The sequence below is a fragment of the Sinohyriopsis cumingii genome, chromosome 10 (genome assembly GCF_028554795.1).
Source record: "Sinohyriopsis cumingii isolate HCF-2022 chromosome 10, ASM2855479v2, whole genome shotgun sequence".
NCBI lineage: Eukaryota > Metazoa > Mollusca > Bivalvia > Unionida > Unionidae > Sinohyriopsis > Sinohyriopsis cumingii.
Window position 1 is genome coordinate 1,925,044 of NC_142970.1, and position 16,546 is coordinate 1,941,589.

The 16,546-nt window shown below is 35.6% G+C and overlaps 1 protein-coding gene across 2 annotated transcripts in view; it reads left to right on the plus strand.

Moving 5' to 3' along the window:
- Window positions 1–16,546, plus strand: part of LOC149789487 (histone H3-like centromeric protein A) — a 45,376-nt gene that overhangs the window by 17,098 nt on the left and 11,732 nt on the right. For both annotated transcript variants that reach the window (XM_089971501.1, XM_089971502.1), the window contains exons 2-3: window positions 9,122–9,285; window positions 10,688–10,765. In XM_089971501.1, the coding sequence (XP_089827627.1) occupies window positions 9,122–9,285; window positions 10,688–10,765 (242 nt within the window). The remainder of the gene's footprint in view (window positions 1–9,121; window positions 9,286–10,687; window positions 10,766–16,546) is intronic.

Below are 16,546 nucleotides of genomic sequence, written 5' to 3' on the forward strand. Positions count from 1 at the left end.
GTGTCTTGTTGGCATTTTTTGATTAGGGTTGTTATGTGCGTTTTCCAGTTAAGTGTTTCTTTAAGTAGCATTCCCAAAAAGTATGTTTCTTTTACGAATGGGATTGGTGTATTTTGGATGTAGAGTTTTGGGTATGTAGTAGGTTTCCTGTTTGTTGGGGAGAAAAGCATTCCTACTGTTTTAGTGTCAGATATTTTTAATCCATAGTTGTCTGCCCATTTGCTGATGGCGTCTAGGCTTTGCTGTTGTTGCTTGATGTTTTGGCTGTTGGGGTTGCCTGCCTTCCATATTCCACTATCATCAGCAAATTGGGACAGATCGACTAGTTTGTTGGTAATATTGTTGCAGAGGTTGTTGATCATGAGGTTGAACAGTGTTAGACTTATTACGCTTCCCAGGGGAGTTTTGTTGTCCAGAGTGTAAGTCTTGGAGAGTGCATTGCCTACTCTGGTTTTGATTTGCCTCCCTGTTATGAAGTTTGAGATCCAACGGTACATTGTTCCTGTTGTGCTGAATTGAGTTTGAAGATGAGGCCTTTCGCAGTTAAGTGCCTATCTTTTTATCCGTTTGGCATTGAAGGCAAGTTTAAGGCTGGCTTCGAGTCGAATTAGCTGATCAATGGTGGAGCATATGGTTCTAAATCCACATTGATTTTCATTAAGTAGGTGGTTTTGTTCCAGGTGGTGCCTTAGCTGGTTGTTGATCATTGTTTTGATGACTTTGCAGATGGTGTTAGTCAAGGTGATGGGTCTGTATAATGTTATGGTTTTGGGGCCTTTTCCTGGTTTAGGTATGGCTATGACCACTGCTTGTTTCCATAATGTGGGTATGTTTCCAGTGTGCCATATTAGGTTTATCATGTCAAGTATTATTCTTTGCATATTTATCGGGGGATGTTTATAGATGTCATAGCCGAGGTTGTCTTCACCTGGGGATGTGCTTTTGGTTAAGTAGTGCTTTTCTCCATTCGTTGAGGTTGAATGTGTCATTTAGTGGTGAGTCATTGTTGGTTTGGTCCATGAATATGTGAGGGAATTCTTCTTCGAGTGCCCGTCTTTGCTCCATACATTTTTGGGTATGATTGTTATTACTGCTGGAATTAACAAAATGTCGTGCCAGCTGTTCTGCTTTGTTCTGGTTGATGTCGGTTCCTGATATTTTTGGTGATGTTGCCAGGACCTTCCCTTTCATGGCTTTGACTTTTGCCCAGACTTCTTTAGAGTTGGTATGATGGTTGAGTGTGGAGCAGTATGCTCCCCATGAATTAGTTTTTGCTTCCTTTATTACTGTTCTTGTGTTGTTTTCTTTTTGCTTATATATTATAAAGTTCGAAGCTAGTTTTGTGTGTTTAAAACGGTTGAGGGCTTTCTTTTTTTCCTTGATGTCTATGTGGTAATTGTTTGTCCACCATGGTATACTATTGTTGTTGGATTTCCTGATTGTTTTAGGTTTACTGTTTTGTGCTGCTTCATTTATAGCCTGGGTTATGTTGTGATAGTATTGATTTGCATCGTTACTTTGAAGATCTTCTAGTTGTATCTTGTTCAAGGCTTGTTGGAACTAGTCCCAATTGGCTTGCTTTGTTTTCCATTTTTGTATGGTTACTTGTTGCATTTTTGGACTTTGTATGTATATTGCTATACATAGTGGGAGTGGTTACTGCCAAGTGAGCTTTATTGTAGCACTTCCCAGTTTGTGATAAGTGCAAGGTTTGGTGTTGTGAGTGTTAAATCAATAGGTGTCAGTTTTCCGTAGATGGCGTCTATTCTGGTGGGTGTGTCAGCATTTAATTTTACAAGTTGATTCTCTGTGGCATATTTTTCGATGCTTTTCCCTCTTGTGTCTATATGGTCACCACCCCATTCAGTGTGGTGTGCATTAAAGTCCCCACAAATTATGATATTTATACCCTTACCTTTGAATAGCTACGAGTAAGTTTGGGTGGGATTTATATTATTTCCTCCAGGGTCATATATATTATACTGGTAAATATGTAGGATTTTTTTGTCCGACATTAATATTGATTGTTTGATGTTCAATTAGGTTTCCTTTAAATTAATATAAATGTCTATCTCTACTGCATCTTTAATATTGTTGTGAACGTATATGGCAAGTCCTCCTTCTTTTTTTCCATTACTCCTATGCTTAAGAAACTTTGTGTCAAAACCATTTATTTTGGAGTCTAGTCTTACTTTTTTCATTTAAGAGTGTTTCTTGTAAGCATAGGATTTTCGGTTTGCTGGTGGCTATGTTAATGGCTGATATTAGTTCTCCATGGTTTGGAATTAGGCCTCTGCAGTTCCATTGACATATGATGAGTTTGTCTGCATACTCTTTGTCGTTACGTATATCCATTGTTCAGTGTTGTTATTTATTTGTTTAGTTTTTATTTGTCCTTGGGCAAGATTTTTTTCTAGTAGTTGTAGGAGTAAGAGGATGAAGTCTTGCTTTTTAATTTGATTGTGATGCGTGTTCTGTTGTATATCCTCCCGCAGGTCAGTGAAATAGTGGGTTATTAAGGTGAGATCGATATAGTCATATGTTGTGGTATTTACCTCTTTTCCCTCTTCTCAGGCACTATGGGTGGTATTTTCCTTGTTTATTTGTTGAGTATGTGCTGGTTTTTGTATGTTTTGTTTGTGTGTTGTATCTGTCTTTTGTGTATTGTCTGATTTATGTGTGTCATTCCTCTTGGTTGTGGGTGATTGAAGTCGACTGCGGAGCACATGATCCATGAGAGGTAGTTGCTGTTGTTGATGTAGGGTTCCCTTCGTTTATGTCGCTGCTTGTGTTGGGTTGTTCTTGCTCATTTTTTGGGTAGGTTATAGATTTGCCTGTCTTCCTTTATTTCTTTGATTTGTATCTCCTATGTTGTGTAGGGGCACTCCCTAGAGTATGGTGTGTTTTCGTCAGCAGTTGGCAGATTTATATGAATTTGCCGCACATTTTCCTTTGTGTTTTCCTCCACATTTGTTGCATCTTGTGTGATATCGGCATTGGGAGGTGAAGTGCCCCCATTGTTGGCAATTACTGCAGTAACGAGGCTTGTTGATGTATTTTTGTAGTGTTATGGGCTTGCCATATGGACCGAGCCTGATACTTTTTGGGGGAGGTTCTGCAAATTCAGGCAGTACTGTAAAGGTTTCCACTCCTTGATGATTACTTAGTTTCATAATTCGTCTGTATGGAATATGGTGGTATGTTAGATCTTATTCTATTTCTGATGTCTTCCATAGCTGATGACCTGTAAGCTTTAAGATAGCTTTGAATCCACAGCTTGGGGTTTCTTTCCTTTCATTGGTCTTGGTTGGTTTATTTGGGCCCCTGTCTTTCGCCTCTTCTCCACAATTGGGTGTTGTTGTTTTGTTAGTGCTGATAGTGTTGTTGCTTTATGTCTGTTGATGGTGACAGGGATGCCTGATATGTTTGCTATTTCCAGGTATTTGGCGAGCTGCCATGCAGAGTTACACCAGATAATTATGTCATTGGCCTTTGGTCGAATAACTTGGAAGGTGCCGCTGTGGTGTTGTTAATGTTACTGCTAAACTCTTACTACTCATTTGAAGAAATCTTTCTTTGGTGCTATTGTTATATATTGTTAGCTCTGGTGGGTGATAGTGGTATTTTGTGGGTTCAGATTTTTCCTTATGTTGGTATTCTCCGTATATTGTGTTGTTATTTTCCTTTGATCTTAGGTGGCTGGTGTTCTTGTTTCTTGTATCCATGTTTCTCATCTGTTTGCCGTGTGCTCCTCTTCTGACAATCGTATACTCATTATTCCCACTATGAAAACAAAGTCATATGGACAGCGTTCTTTTGCATACCAGGGCCCAGCAACGTGGAATGAATTGCCCACTGAACTTAGACACAAAGACACAGTGATCATATTCTCTCAAAACTCACTTATTTCGACTGCAAGAACAAACTTAAAGACCTAATAATGTTTCCTACCTTAAATATTCTCAGCATGTTTTTTTGTTTTCTAATTTCATGGTGTTTGTGTTTGTAATCATATCATTATATATGTTTTTTTATCTTATAGGTGTTGTCTAATGTTGTAAAGCACTTAGAGCTTCTAAAGATTAGGCACTATACAAAGAACTCATTATTATTATTGTGATTGTTTTTTTGATCTGTTGAGTTCCTTTGATTGTTTTTTCCCCCTTCCCTCACATGCTTGTTCTTCGTATTCTGGTATATCATGGTGGGTATGGTTTGTTGTTTCTTGTGGTTCTTGGTTTGCTTCCTGGAGGGCTTTTTCTATTTCCGCTGTTTCCCTGGCCGTTATATGCTCTGATGGACCTGCTTGCTGACTGTTATGTATGGTGTATTTTGGGGTAGTGGATGGGCGTGAGGTTTTGTGTGTTGTGCTAGTGATTGTTGTTGTTGCTGTGGATGTTGTGGTATTGTTGACAGTTTTTTGTCCAAGTACTACCATTATATCTTGAATATCTTGATGGTGTAGAGTGCTAGGTGTTGTTTGTGTAGGCTTTGTTGATGGTGCTGTCAACTTGTTGTCTCTCATCCTTTGATTGTTGCTTGCCATTGTTTCTGGTCCGTCTTGGGTTTTCTGGTGTTGGTGTGTATTGTATGGTTTCATCAAGCATAACAAGAATGGTTGTTAAAGTAAATTTGAGTGGTACATCAGGCCCTGGAATAAGTATTATGGTGTAGTTTTAACTTTCCATGAAGGAAGTTTTTGCAAATGCATATTTAAAACAAGGGTCAACTAGAAAACCCAAAATGTTTGATTCCTGGCATGGTTCATTACATTCTCGTTCGCCAGATACTGGCTGGTGATAGTTATGATAACACTAATTTTTAAAATTTTGAAGTATATTTGATTATTGGAGTGGGAAATTATTAATGGAGATATCAGTGAAAGATTTGAGCCCAAAAACGGTGTTATGTATGAGTCAGATGTAAAGTTGGATGCACAACAGTAGAGGGCATGATGGTCAATCTCCCTTTCAGCTGTATTTCAAAATTAAATGTAGAAAAGGCAGAATACCGAGCCTATTTAAAATTACAGACAATTTAAAAGTAAAATTCAATTTTCATTTTTTTTATCAATCAAATTAGCCCTGCGAATCATATGCAACAAAACAGTATATCCATATCAGGGTTAAAGATAAACTGTATAAACAAGGATGAAAAAAAATGAAATTAAGAAGTATAGATATTTATTTGAATACCTCTGTCAGAACAAGCAGACTATGGCATTAATGGACTGAAAAGCATAATATAGCGATATTGAACAAATAAGAAATCTGACATGGTACTCAGTAAGCTGCTGATTCATGAAAGTAAGTTTATGTTAGTGAAAAATCATATTTTGGAGCAGATGTATCCAAAAGGAAATATCTGTGAGCTATGGAAAATTGTAAATAAAAGCCACAAAGACCTGTTCCCCAAAATCTTCAAGCTGAGAAAGCTAGCTATGCATATACCCTTTCAGAAGGAAGCAGAGAAAAATATTCATTCACAGATAGCGAACAGGATCAGCTTGGTAAATAATTAACAGATTAATACTTATACAACTAGAGGTGACATCTTTTAAAGATTTTGATTTCAGTAGAGTTGACCAGGAAGAGAGATATTGATATGTTAGTTAAATATTGAACCATGATCATTTCCTCCTCCCCCTCCTTCTTTTATACTCTCCCCTTCTTTTGGTGACAGTGGGTGAAGTCCCCTTAAAATAAAATCCTGGCACCATCTTTCCTAAAATTGTACATGAGGAACAAAATTGAAAATTTATGCAGAGATATTTAACCAGTGACTGAAGGTGCTGAAGGAGAAAATAAACTTACCACAGATCAACAAGGGGGCAGATTTCAAACTGCTAAAGTTTATCACCTTGTGTAAATTTTTCTGAAAAATATAGAATAGGACTGGGTGTTGTTAATACAATGTAGTTTTCCTTGTCACAAACAAATACATGTACCTGTGGCCACAGCAGTGTTTTGCATTTGCAGGAAGTACGATGTGATAGATTTTGCTGATATTCATCCTCATTACCATGCCTGGATTTGTTATAGATGAGGTTTTCTTTGCATGATGAAATTGCTTTATTTCTTCTGTTTTGAAGATAAGATCGTAATATCTTCCAAGTTTTAGTGAGATGTGAAATTGGTAAGATGTTTTCAAAGCATTCATGCAGTGCAAAACAAAGGACCTGGCGGCTAAAGTGAGTTAAATAGAACCACCATAAATGGCCTAAAATGTTGAATAGAACTCACTGACAAACAACTGGTAGTGTGCTTGGAAGTATTTTTGTTTTCTTGTCATTTATGAGAATTGCATTTAAATATATAATAACTATATTTATATCTGTAATCTCTATACTGAAAATACGGACCAGTATGTCAACATACATAAAGGGGCACCACCTAGATTCCAAAGATAGAAAGTCCATCAAATTAAAATGTGTATTGTTTCACCCCTACTAATCATCGTAAAGATCAAAATCCATTAGATGAATATTTGTGTAGGACAATGGAGATTATAATTTTTATGTGTCAACAGTCAGTGAAAGTTGCTAGCTCCCAGTCCCCTTTTAACTAAATCTTTATTCCTTCTCACTATTTTGCACCCTTGCCTATGCCATGTTCGATGTATTTAGACCCCATGGTTCACTGATTAGATAGGTGTACTACTTTTGTTCCCAAAATGATCATGTGTTGTGTAAAAGACTCCTATGGAAGAAGGTGCTCCTCATATCCACCCTTCTAATAAGAATTTATATCTTGGCTCCTCATATCCACCCTTCTAATGAGAATTTATATCATGGCTCCTCATATCCACCCTTCTAATGAGAATTTATATCATGGCTCCTCATATCCACTCTTCTAATGAGATGTTCTATCATGGCTCCTCATATCCACCCTTCTAATGAGATGTTCTATCATGGCTCCTCATATCCACTCTTCTAATGAGATGTTCTTTCACGAGTGGCAGTGCCGTTTTATATCCCAAGCTTTGTTATATGTTACAATTGACTAAGAGTTTTCAGAACTTACACGCACATCAGCTGATGAGAATGATTATAGTTATATTGTTTTTGCTTTTCTTGAAATTGTGAAAGACAGCAGAACTAATAAAAATGGATAGCCCAATGCCTGTTTTATCCTAGGTTGTATGCTTAGCACAATGTCAGGGCTCCTATAAGTTAGTTACCCGCTGAGCCTATCCTCAAAGAGTTTTATCAAATTTGCTTGAAAGAGTCCTTGAGAATGCAGATGAGATGCATCATTTTCATTCATAATGTTTTAAAGGACACTGATTAATTATTACTATTAACCTCCTTGTTGGGTCACTCTGTCTTGTCAAGATCATCTACATACTTGTATCAAAACCTATAAACTTTGTGCATAAAGTGAAGCATGTGACCTATTTATGTGGAACAGTACTATTTCTTGTCTCCATATTTCACTGCTTGTCTTACAATTAGCACTCACTTGTATTAAATAATAATAGGTTGTCCCTTGCTGATGCTGATTTTGGTAATGTATCCACAGGTTAAATATATAAAGTGATACCTATGCAAGTGTTTGACAGTGAAGCTAGACAAGGGGATTAGTGAGTTATCAAAGCCGTCAATGCCATGTTTGTCACCATTAGATTATATTTAATCCATTTAGTTCAAAGAGTAGCTACCAAGCTACTGAATGTGTTGATTGCATTGAGTGTTTCCAGTAATTGTGACACATTCACAGTACTACCTTATCATTCATAGTGTTTTCATTGTGATGCATCCACAGTACTATCACTCAGTGTTTCTGGCTATTATGACACATCCACAGTACTATCACTTAGAGTGTTGTCAGTAATTGTGACACATTCACAGTACTGTCACTCATCATGTGTCCAGTGAACACTCCAAGAGATAGTACTGTGTATGTTACATAACTACTGAGTAATTATGACACATACACAGTACTATCTCTTGGAGTGTTGTCTGTAATTGTGATAAATCCACAGTACTATCACTTGGAGTGTTGTCAGTAATTGTGATAAATCCACAGTACTATCACTTGGAGTGAGGGTTTTCAGTATTTGTAACAAATACAAAATACTGTACTATTACTCGAGTAATTCTGAAATTAAAGCTACTGCATGTATTGATTGATATATTAAAAACACCAATACATCTCCTAATTCATATGTTTTTAAGAAAAAGTTGACTGAATGAATATTGAATCATTCCTTCCCGTCTGTTGTGGTGATTAGCCACCCTTTATCACTGACTGGTTTTGTTATTCTTGTTACTCATCAGAGGGAAAAGTTCTGATTGAGACATTGGTTCATTCACTACTGTCTCATCAGTGTGAGGTTTATATACCCCTAACAGCTGTCCTGCTATCTAAACTGTTCAGTATCAGAGAAAAGAAATTATATTGCCTGACTGATTTTTTTAATAGCAAAATTGAGCATAAAAATTATTTCTGGATACACAAGTAAAACACTGTACAAATCAACATCAGTGTTTAAATTTGAGTCCAGGTATTATATTTTGTTAATTTGTTTGAGATATTTGCATCATTCAGAAATGAAATTACTCTTAGGCCCCTGATGAAATAGACATTGAAAATTGACTTGAAGACATAGTCTAAGGTCACAAGAGTAGATGTGTATGCCACACTTATTCAGAATCCACACTCAAAGCATGCATAAATTGTTGAACACAATGTGATCCCCTCTACAGCAGTATGTGAAGAAGGGTTCATTTTCATGAATACCGGTAATATTGCAAGTTTAATGGATTGGCCATTTAATTTCTTGGGGAGGGATGCATGTCAAAATAATTGCAAAATAATGTAGACTTTGAGTCACAGCAAGTGATTTATTTTGAATGCCACTTGCCTTGTGCTTGTGTCTTAATTAAAAAATTTTTGAGCACAAGAAAAACAAAGATTCACTCTTAATATAATGTAATGCATGTGTAAGTTAGTTATTCACCCTAAATCTGAAAATGTTTGCTGCCGATGATTTTCTGCAGTTTTGCAGGTCACTCAGGTAAATGTTCGCAAAATATAATTGTAGTCCGATTTTGACTAAATAAGATCTACAACCATATTTAAGAAAAAGAAACAGGTAATCACATTTCATAATTTCACAGGCATTCCTCCTTCTGGGAAGGAAAGTAGTCCCACAAAAGGTAAGCAGAGACCAAGAGCTGAACACAAGAGGAGATTTCGACCAGGAACCAGGGCTTTAGCTGAGATCCGGAAGTATCAGAAGTCAACAGATCTTCTAATTCGAAAACTGCCTTTTTCAAGACTAGTATGTTTATGCTATGCAGAATTATTTAGACTCAAAAGAGATTAATAATGTGCTAAGATGGTCAGATATGCTTGGGATTTTTATTAAATATATCATGCGTGTTTATATGTCAATGGTTGTTTATAATGTCAGTTCATTTGCTTACATTGGTGATAAAATTTAATGTGTCAGCATGTTGGTGGAAAGCATGATTCTTGACCTCCGATTTGCGAGGATATGCAATTACTGAATTAATGCTAATTTCTAATAAATTGTGCATAAAATTAAAATGAATTTGCAAAAATCATTATATTTGCAAGGCTATCATTCCTTACTTGATTAAATCTTTTATATTTAGGAATGTTCTCCCATTTTTTTCAAGTGGAGGGGAAATTTTCCTCCTAAATTTTCAGTTGTAGAATGGACCCAGAAACTCTTAACATCAGTATCATTACCAGCTTCCCTTTGATCCTATTTCTGACTAGGCTTTCAAAAGTCGAAGTCCAGGACTTCCAGCATGGAACAAGTTGTTGCGCAAGATTAGAAAAATATAAAACAAACTGAGCTCCAGTTCTAAGATCAGAATTAGATAAATGATTATTTAGCTATAAAATGTTATGATGGCATAAGCATAAATTATACTGCACAAAAAGTAAAGAAAATCTGAAATCATGATTAGTGTAAATTTATTAATTTCTGATAATTATGGTAATCGAATAAAGAAAAAATAAATAATACTAAATATAAAATTTAAGATTCAATGAGCAATAAAGCATGTAGATGTCAGAATATTAGTTTGCAGTTTGTTAATTATTCCTTTGTTTTGTGTCTATTCTATGCACTGTAGTCAGTATTTGATTGTTAGGCTTTGTTGATGGATCAGTATATGGCATATACGGACCTGGGCAGTGTAGGATCCTAGTGAGTGTTAGGCTTTGTTAATACCCTATTCCTTCATAGTTATAATTTCTTCAGCATCATATGTTTTGAAAATTGATGTGTGGTAGTCCCATGGGCTCTGGCTAGTGCTGTCAGATTTTTTTTGTCTCTTGGGCTTGGTTTAAGCTCAGCATAGTGGTCGCATTGGCATCCATGTCCATGTTCCTCCGTGCCTAAAATTAAACTATGTTAAAAGTTTTTAGAATAAGCTCAGTGTTCTGGTTTTTTAACTCTTCTTTAATGTATGTCTTTTTTGGCTAAAAATGATAAAGGGGTTTACATTTTTTCGATTTTGTGAAGATACTGAACAGTTTATTTTTCTTTCCCTGAAATTAATTTAAATCAGAGTTTTTAAACTTTGAGTCTGTGTGACAATTTAGCCTATGGGCTGAAGATGAAGGTGATGGCATGGGGTTGTATAGGGGAGTGAAAGGATTTTTTGCGTGGACAGGACTGATGATTATATTAATTTCAAATTTTCTAGGTGCGAGAAGTTGCCATGACCCTTTACCCTGGGCGAGACCACTACTGGACTGCTCAGGCTATAATGGCACTACAGGAGGTAAATTTTCTACAGAACAACTCTCAATATTTACTTAAAATCGCAAAGAGATATCCTGTACCATGTCAGATGTCTGACAAATTTCAAAATCAGATGGTATGCCAGTGGGTAATCAGGCATAAGCCCTGGTAGCCCAACATTAAATTAAGTAAACCAGACGGGTGACTATGCTTGTGAGAGCTAGAACAGGCTGTTATATAGGAAAATATCAGATCTTGTTCTTAGTGTTCGGGCAGAAAGCCAAAACAGATCACTCCAGGACAGTCAGTGTCATATGTGAAAGTAGTAATAGTCTGTACTGTGGCATTGTTTGATACATTCTGGTTTTGTGACCAGTTGACAGTTGAATGCCTATAGATGTTTAGTAGATGTTAATACATTTTTATTTAATTTTGATATAATTTGAATTTTAGCACACGTTTTATAGCAGTATCACAGAGTATCTTGATGATATTTTCAATTAACAAATCAGTAATAGTTATCTTGCTGTAGTTACAAGCACCAGGCTTCTGGAACAGATCTTGCTGTAGTTACAAGCACCAGGCTTCTGGAATAGATCTTGCTGTAGTTACAAGCACCAGGCTTCTGGAATAGATCTTGCTGTTGTTAAAAGCACCAGGCTTCTGGAATAGATTCCATAAATTTGACAGTTTTATAAACTGTTTATATATCTATTACCTGAATATGTCATTATTATTTGCTTTATAGCTTAACTTTGTTGTTTAGTGTGGTGTTGGTTTTAAAAAATTCCAAACCAAACTTTATTTCAATATTGAATTGGTAGATGAATATTTCTGCAATGGATGTGATGAAGTGTTGTCATAACTTTATCTATCATGGCTAAGAGCTTAGCCAATATTGACGTCAGCGTTTGAAATTAATTGTCCATATCTTCAAAACTGCTTAGCTGATCTAAATAAAATCTTTAATTATATTTATTTCACATAGTTTATTCTTTTAAAGCACATATAAAAATTAGTTTCTTTTCATTTGAGACTTATGATATTTGTTAAAATTTGGCATATGTGCCCACCATTCCACTTTTGGTGTAATCATTACATTTTATGCTTTTCTGGTACATTAAAAAATAAAATAGAAATAGAGTAATAAAATCTTTTGTCATTTCTATTATCATCTCCTTCATCCCACACATCATATAAATTTGAGAATATTCTAAAAAGAAAGACTGCTGTATAAGAATAGCAAACAAGTTAATTTGTTAGTTTTTGACCTATGTGTACTTTTCTTATTTTTTACATATAGCAACTGTAAATAACCCATTTTCAACAAAACGGGTTTCTTTAATTTGCAAGTTTGTCTTACTGATTCATTATACTTTTATTCATGCTTGGTAGCAGACCAGTCTGTACTAAAAAGTCTTTTAAATAAAATGGTGCCATATGTTAGCAAAACGGAAATCTAAGGTCTGTCTTGTGGATGAAAATTGTTATAGCAGATGGGTCTTTTTAACCATAAAAACATGTTGGATCAAAAAAAGGACAGATCATTTCCACATTATAAATTTGAAAAGAAGACAAGAATGATGTAATACAGCAATTAGATTGAGCACAAAAGAATTTGTGGACTTCAGTGAAGTTAGACATGTATAGTAGTTTAGTGTAGAATATAAATCATTTGTCAGTATGTTTTATGTTTGTATTCTGGTTCTAATCAACATGTATTTTGCCCACATTTGCCAAGACTTTGTACCTGTTGCAGATCCAGGTTAATAGCAAAAGTAAATGAACATTTTTCATACAGTTTACTGTAATTATAACATGATATATATGTAGATTACACTTTTTATGCTCAAATTACACTTTTTTTTGCCTTAAGCAAAAATTATGTTTATACCTCTCTCAGGGTTGGTGTATATGGTTTATTAATTATTCCTCGATAGTGAAATATTCTTAATTTGTATGTTTGGAAAAAATTAGTCTTGATGTGTTGTAGTCCCTTGGGCTTAGCGCCGGCTGTCATATTTTAAACAACTGTGAACATTTACACTTCTTTTAAATGAATCTTTTTAAATGTGTTCTTAGTAGACTATAGCAAAAGTGGCTTTCTTTTGAAACATGTTCTTAGTAGACTAGTCCAAGGGTCGGCAACCTTTTTTACATGGCAGGCCACTTTTTTCCGAACTAATTACAAATTGAATGAGCATATGCCTCCAGTAAGAGAGTAACACTTAAAACTGTGATTTTTGGCTGCCCTTCACGTGCCACACAAAACCTCTTGACATGCCATCTTTTGGCACACATGACTTGGGTTGCTGACGTCTGGACTGTTCTATAGCAAAAGTGTCTTTCTTTTTAAGCATGCTCTTAGTGGACCATAGTAAAGTGATTTTCTTCTTAAATGTGTTCTTAGTGGTCCATGATAACAGTTACTTTCTTTTTAAATGTGTTCTTAGTGGTCCATGATAAAAGTGACTTTCTTTTTAAATGTGTTCTTAGTGGTCCATGATAAAAGTGACTTTCTTTTTAAATGTGTTCTTAGTGGTCCATGATAAAAGTGACTTTCTTTTTAAATGTGTTCTTAGTGGTCCATGATAAAAGTGACTTTCTTTTTAAATGTGTTCTTAGTGGTCCATAATAAAAGTGACTTTCTTTTTAAATGTGTTCTTAGAGGTCCATGATAAAAGTGACTTTCTTTTTAAATGTGTTCTTAGTGGTCCATGATAAAAGTGACTGTCTTTTTAAATGTGTTCTTAGTGGTCCATGATAAAAGTGACTTTCTTTTTAAATGTGTTCTTAGTGGTCCATGATAAAAGTGACTTTCTTTTTAAATGTGTTCTTAGTGGACCATAGTAAAGTGATTTTCTTTTTAAATGTGTTCTTAGTGGTCCATGATAAAAGTGATTTTCTTTTTAAATGTGTTCTTAGTGGGCCATGATAAAAGTGACTTTCTTTTTAAATGTGTTCTTAGTGGGCCATGATAAAAGTGACTTTCTTTTTAAATGTGTTCATAGTGGGCCATGATAAAAGTGACTTTCTTTTTAAATGTGTTCTTAGTGGGCCATGATAAAAGTGACTTTCTTTTTAAATGTGTTCTTAGTGGTCCATGATAAAAGTGACTTTCTTTTTAAATGTGTTCTTAGTGGACCATAGTAAAGTGATTTTCTTTTTAAATGTGTTCTTAGTGGTCCATGATAAAAGTGATTTTCTTTTTAAATGTGTTCTTAGTGGGCCATGATAAAAGTGACTTTCTTTTTAAATGTGTTCTTAGTGGGCCATGATAAAAGTGACTTTCTTTTCAAATGTGTTCTTAGTGGGCCATGATAAAAGTGACTTTCTTTTCAAATGTGTTCTTAGTGGGCCATGATAAAAGTGACTGTCTTTTTAAATGTGTTCTTAGTGGGCCATGATAAAAGTGACTGTCTTTTTAAATGTGTTCTTAGTGGGCCATGATAAAAGTGACTTTCTTTTTAAATGTGTTCTTAGTGGGCCATGATAAAAGTGACTTTCTTTTTAAATGTGTTCTTAGTGGGCCATGATAAAAGTGACTTTCTTTTTAAATGTGTTCTTAGTGGTCCATGATAAAAGTGACTGTCTTTTTAAATGTGTTCTTAGTGGTCCATGATAAAAGTGACTTTCTTTTTAAATGTGTTCTTAGTGGTCCATGATAAAAGTGACTGTCTTTTTAAATGTGTTCTTAGTGGTCCATGATAAAAGTGACTTTCTTTTTAAATGTGTTCTTAGAGGTCCATGATAACAGTGACTTTCTTTTTAAATGTGTTCTTAGTGGTCCATGATAACAGTGACTTTCTTTTTAAATGTGTTCTTAGTGGTCCATGATAACAGTGACTTTCTTTTTAAATGTGTTCTTAGTGGTCCATGATAAAAGTGACTTTCTTTTTAAATGTGTTCTTAGTGGTCCATGATAAAAGTGACTTTCTTTTTAAATGTGTTCTTAGAGGTCCATGATAAAAGTGACTTTCTTTTTAAATGTGTTCTTAGTGGTCCATGATAAAAGTGACTTTCTTTTTAAATGTGTTCTTAGTGGGCCATGATAAAAGTGGCTTTCCTTTTAAATGTGTTCTAAGTGGGTCTTGATGAAAGTGGCTTCCTTTAACAAGGAAGTCAAGTGATCATTAGCTCATTATTGCTGTTGTTTAAGAATATTATTTTATCTCTTGCTTTACAGGTTCTTGTTTTAAAAATAGTTTCTGTTTGCTTACATTTTAGGGAGCCAGGAGCACAATCATAATAGTATTGTTTGAATCCTGTGGTTAATTTTTTTTAATTTGCTTATATTTCCTAAACCCCTGATACTTCAGATGAATTTTGAGTTTTGACTATTCCTTCTTTGTGGTACTTTGCATGTGGACTTAACATGGAGACTACCTTTTTAAAAAAAAGTAAACATTAGCCATACTTAATGGGAGATGAGTTTCATTAGTATGCTTTTCACCTGGTTCTTTTGGAAGCTACACCAATGCTAGGAGACCCACCTGACCCCAACTGTGATAGAGCATATTCCAATAAACATTTATACAGATTGGTTCGGCCAGTATTAAGGAGTTGAAATTGGGTTTTCCTTATGTTTGCTATGAAAGTTTCGCCATTGCTACATGAGCTAAGTCAGACATAATTGGGATAGAGCACGTCTCAAGAAATACTCCATCCAAGTTTTACCAGATTGGCTCACCAATTCATGAGTGTCACATTTGCCTGCCTGTGATTACGTAAGTCAGGAACAAAGGAATGGGTTAGCGCAATGAGTATGTCGACCCTGCACTGTTGTGGCGATTTTGTTTGTACAAGAACCCCCCCCGTTAGGTGTTAACACTGGCATATAGATGTTAGAAGCTTTGTTCTAAGAACAAAGGACCCTCAACGCTATTGTAAATCTTCCCGCTTTGACAGATGGCCTGAGGCTGGTCTGTTAATCTGGACCGACTGGGGGTAGAATTGATATCCAATCAGAAGGATGTCCTAAGGACTACTTATACCAAGTTTGAGTGATATTGACTATGATGTTCGAGTCAAGAAGTAAAAAATATGTTTTCAACCTAGTTGCTAAGGAGAAACATCACTGCTAATGAAGCTACCCTGGGCATAATTTTGATACAGCTTGTCCTTAGAAACATTCATACCAATTTTGGTTGGAATTGGCTTGAGTTCTGTCCACACCAGACTAGGTTGGTTGCAGTGGGCAAGATGTTTTCAGTTATTCAGCAAAATTTAAACTCACAAAAGTTGTCATTAAATACCAACCATTTAACCATTGTGTATACATACATACATACATACATACATACATATATACGCACACACTGTCTTTTATCCCTGGATCTGTGTCCCAAGCCTTCAGGAACTGAGTACAGTAAAATTCTCTCCAGATTGGAGAGACTGTATGCATCTCCCTCACAAACTTTGGACTTTTACACAAATGGGTATTTCTAAGGGAACCTGGGTGACCTTCCAGTTAAAACACTGGAGGCCATAGAACATAAGGTTAGACCTGTAGTTACCACAGTTTTCTATGCCAGTCTTTTTTCTGCAGCTCCTTTTGGCCTGCTGATGGTGGAATCTTTGTCAACAGTTCCTCTTTAATGTTTAGCAGCTGTGGTCAAAATATCTCAGCATGCATTATCCATGTTTATGACTTTCTCAGGGAAACTTCTGAATCTCTGTGGGGAAGTTGTCCCTGGATACATAAAGAGGTTAGTGTTAGGACTGGTTGGCCTGGTGTCAGGATAATGTGACTAGGTGGGACATCATGCTACATGTCTGCAGCATGATGCCCCAGTGCTAGACATCACTATAAACTGCCATG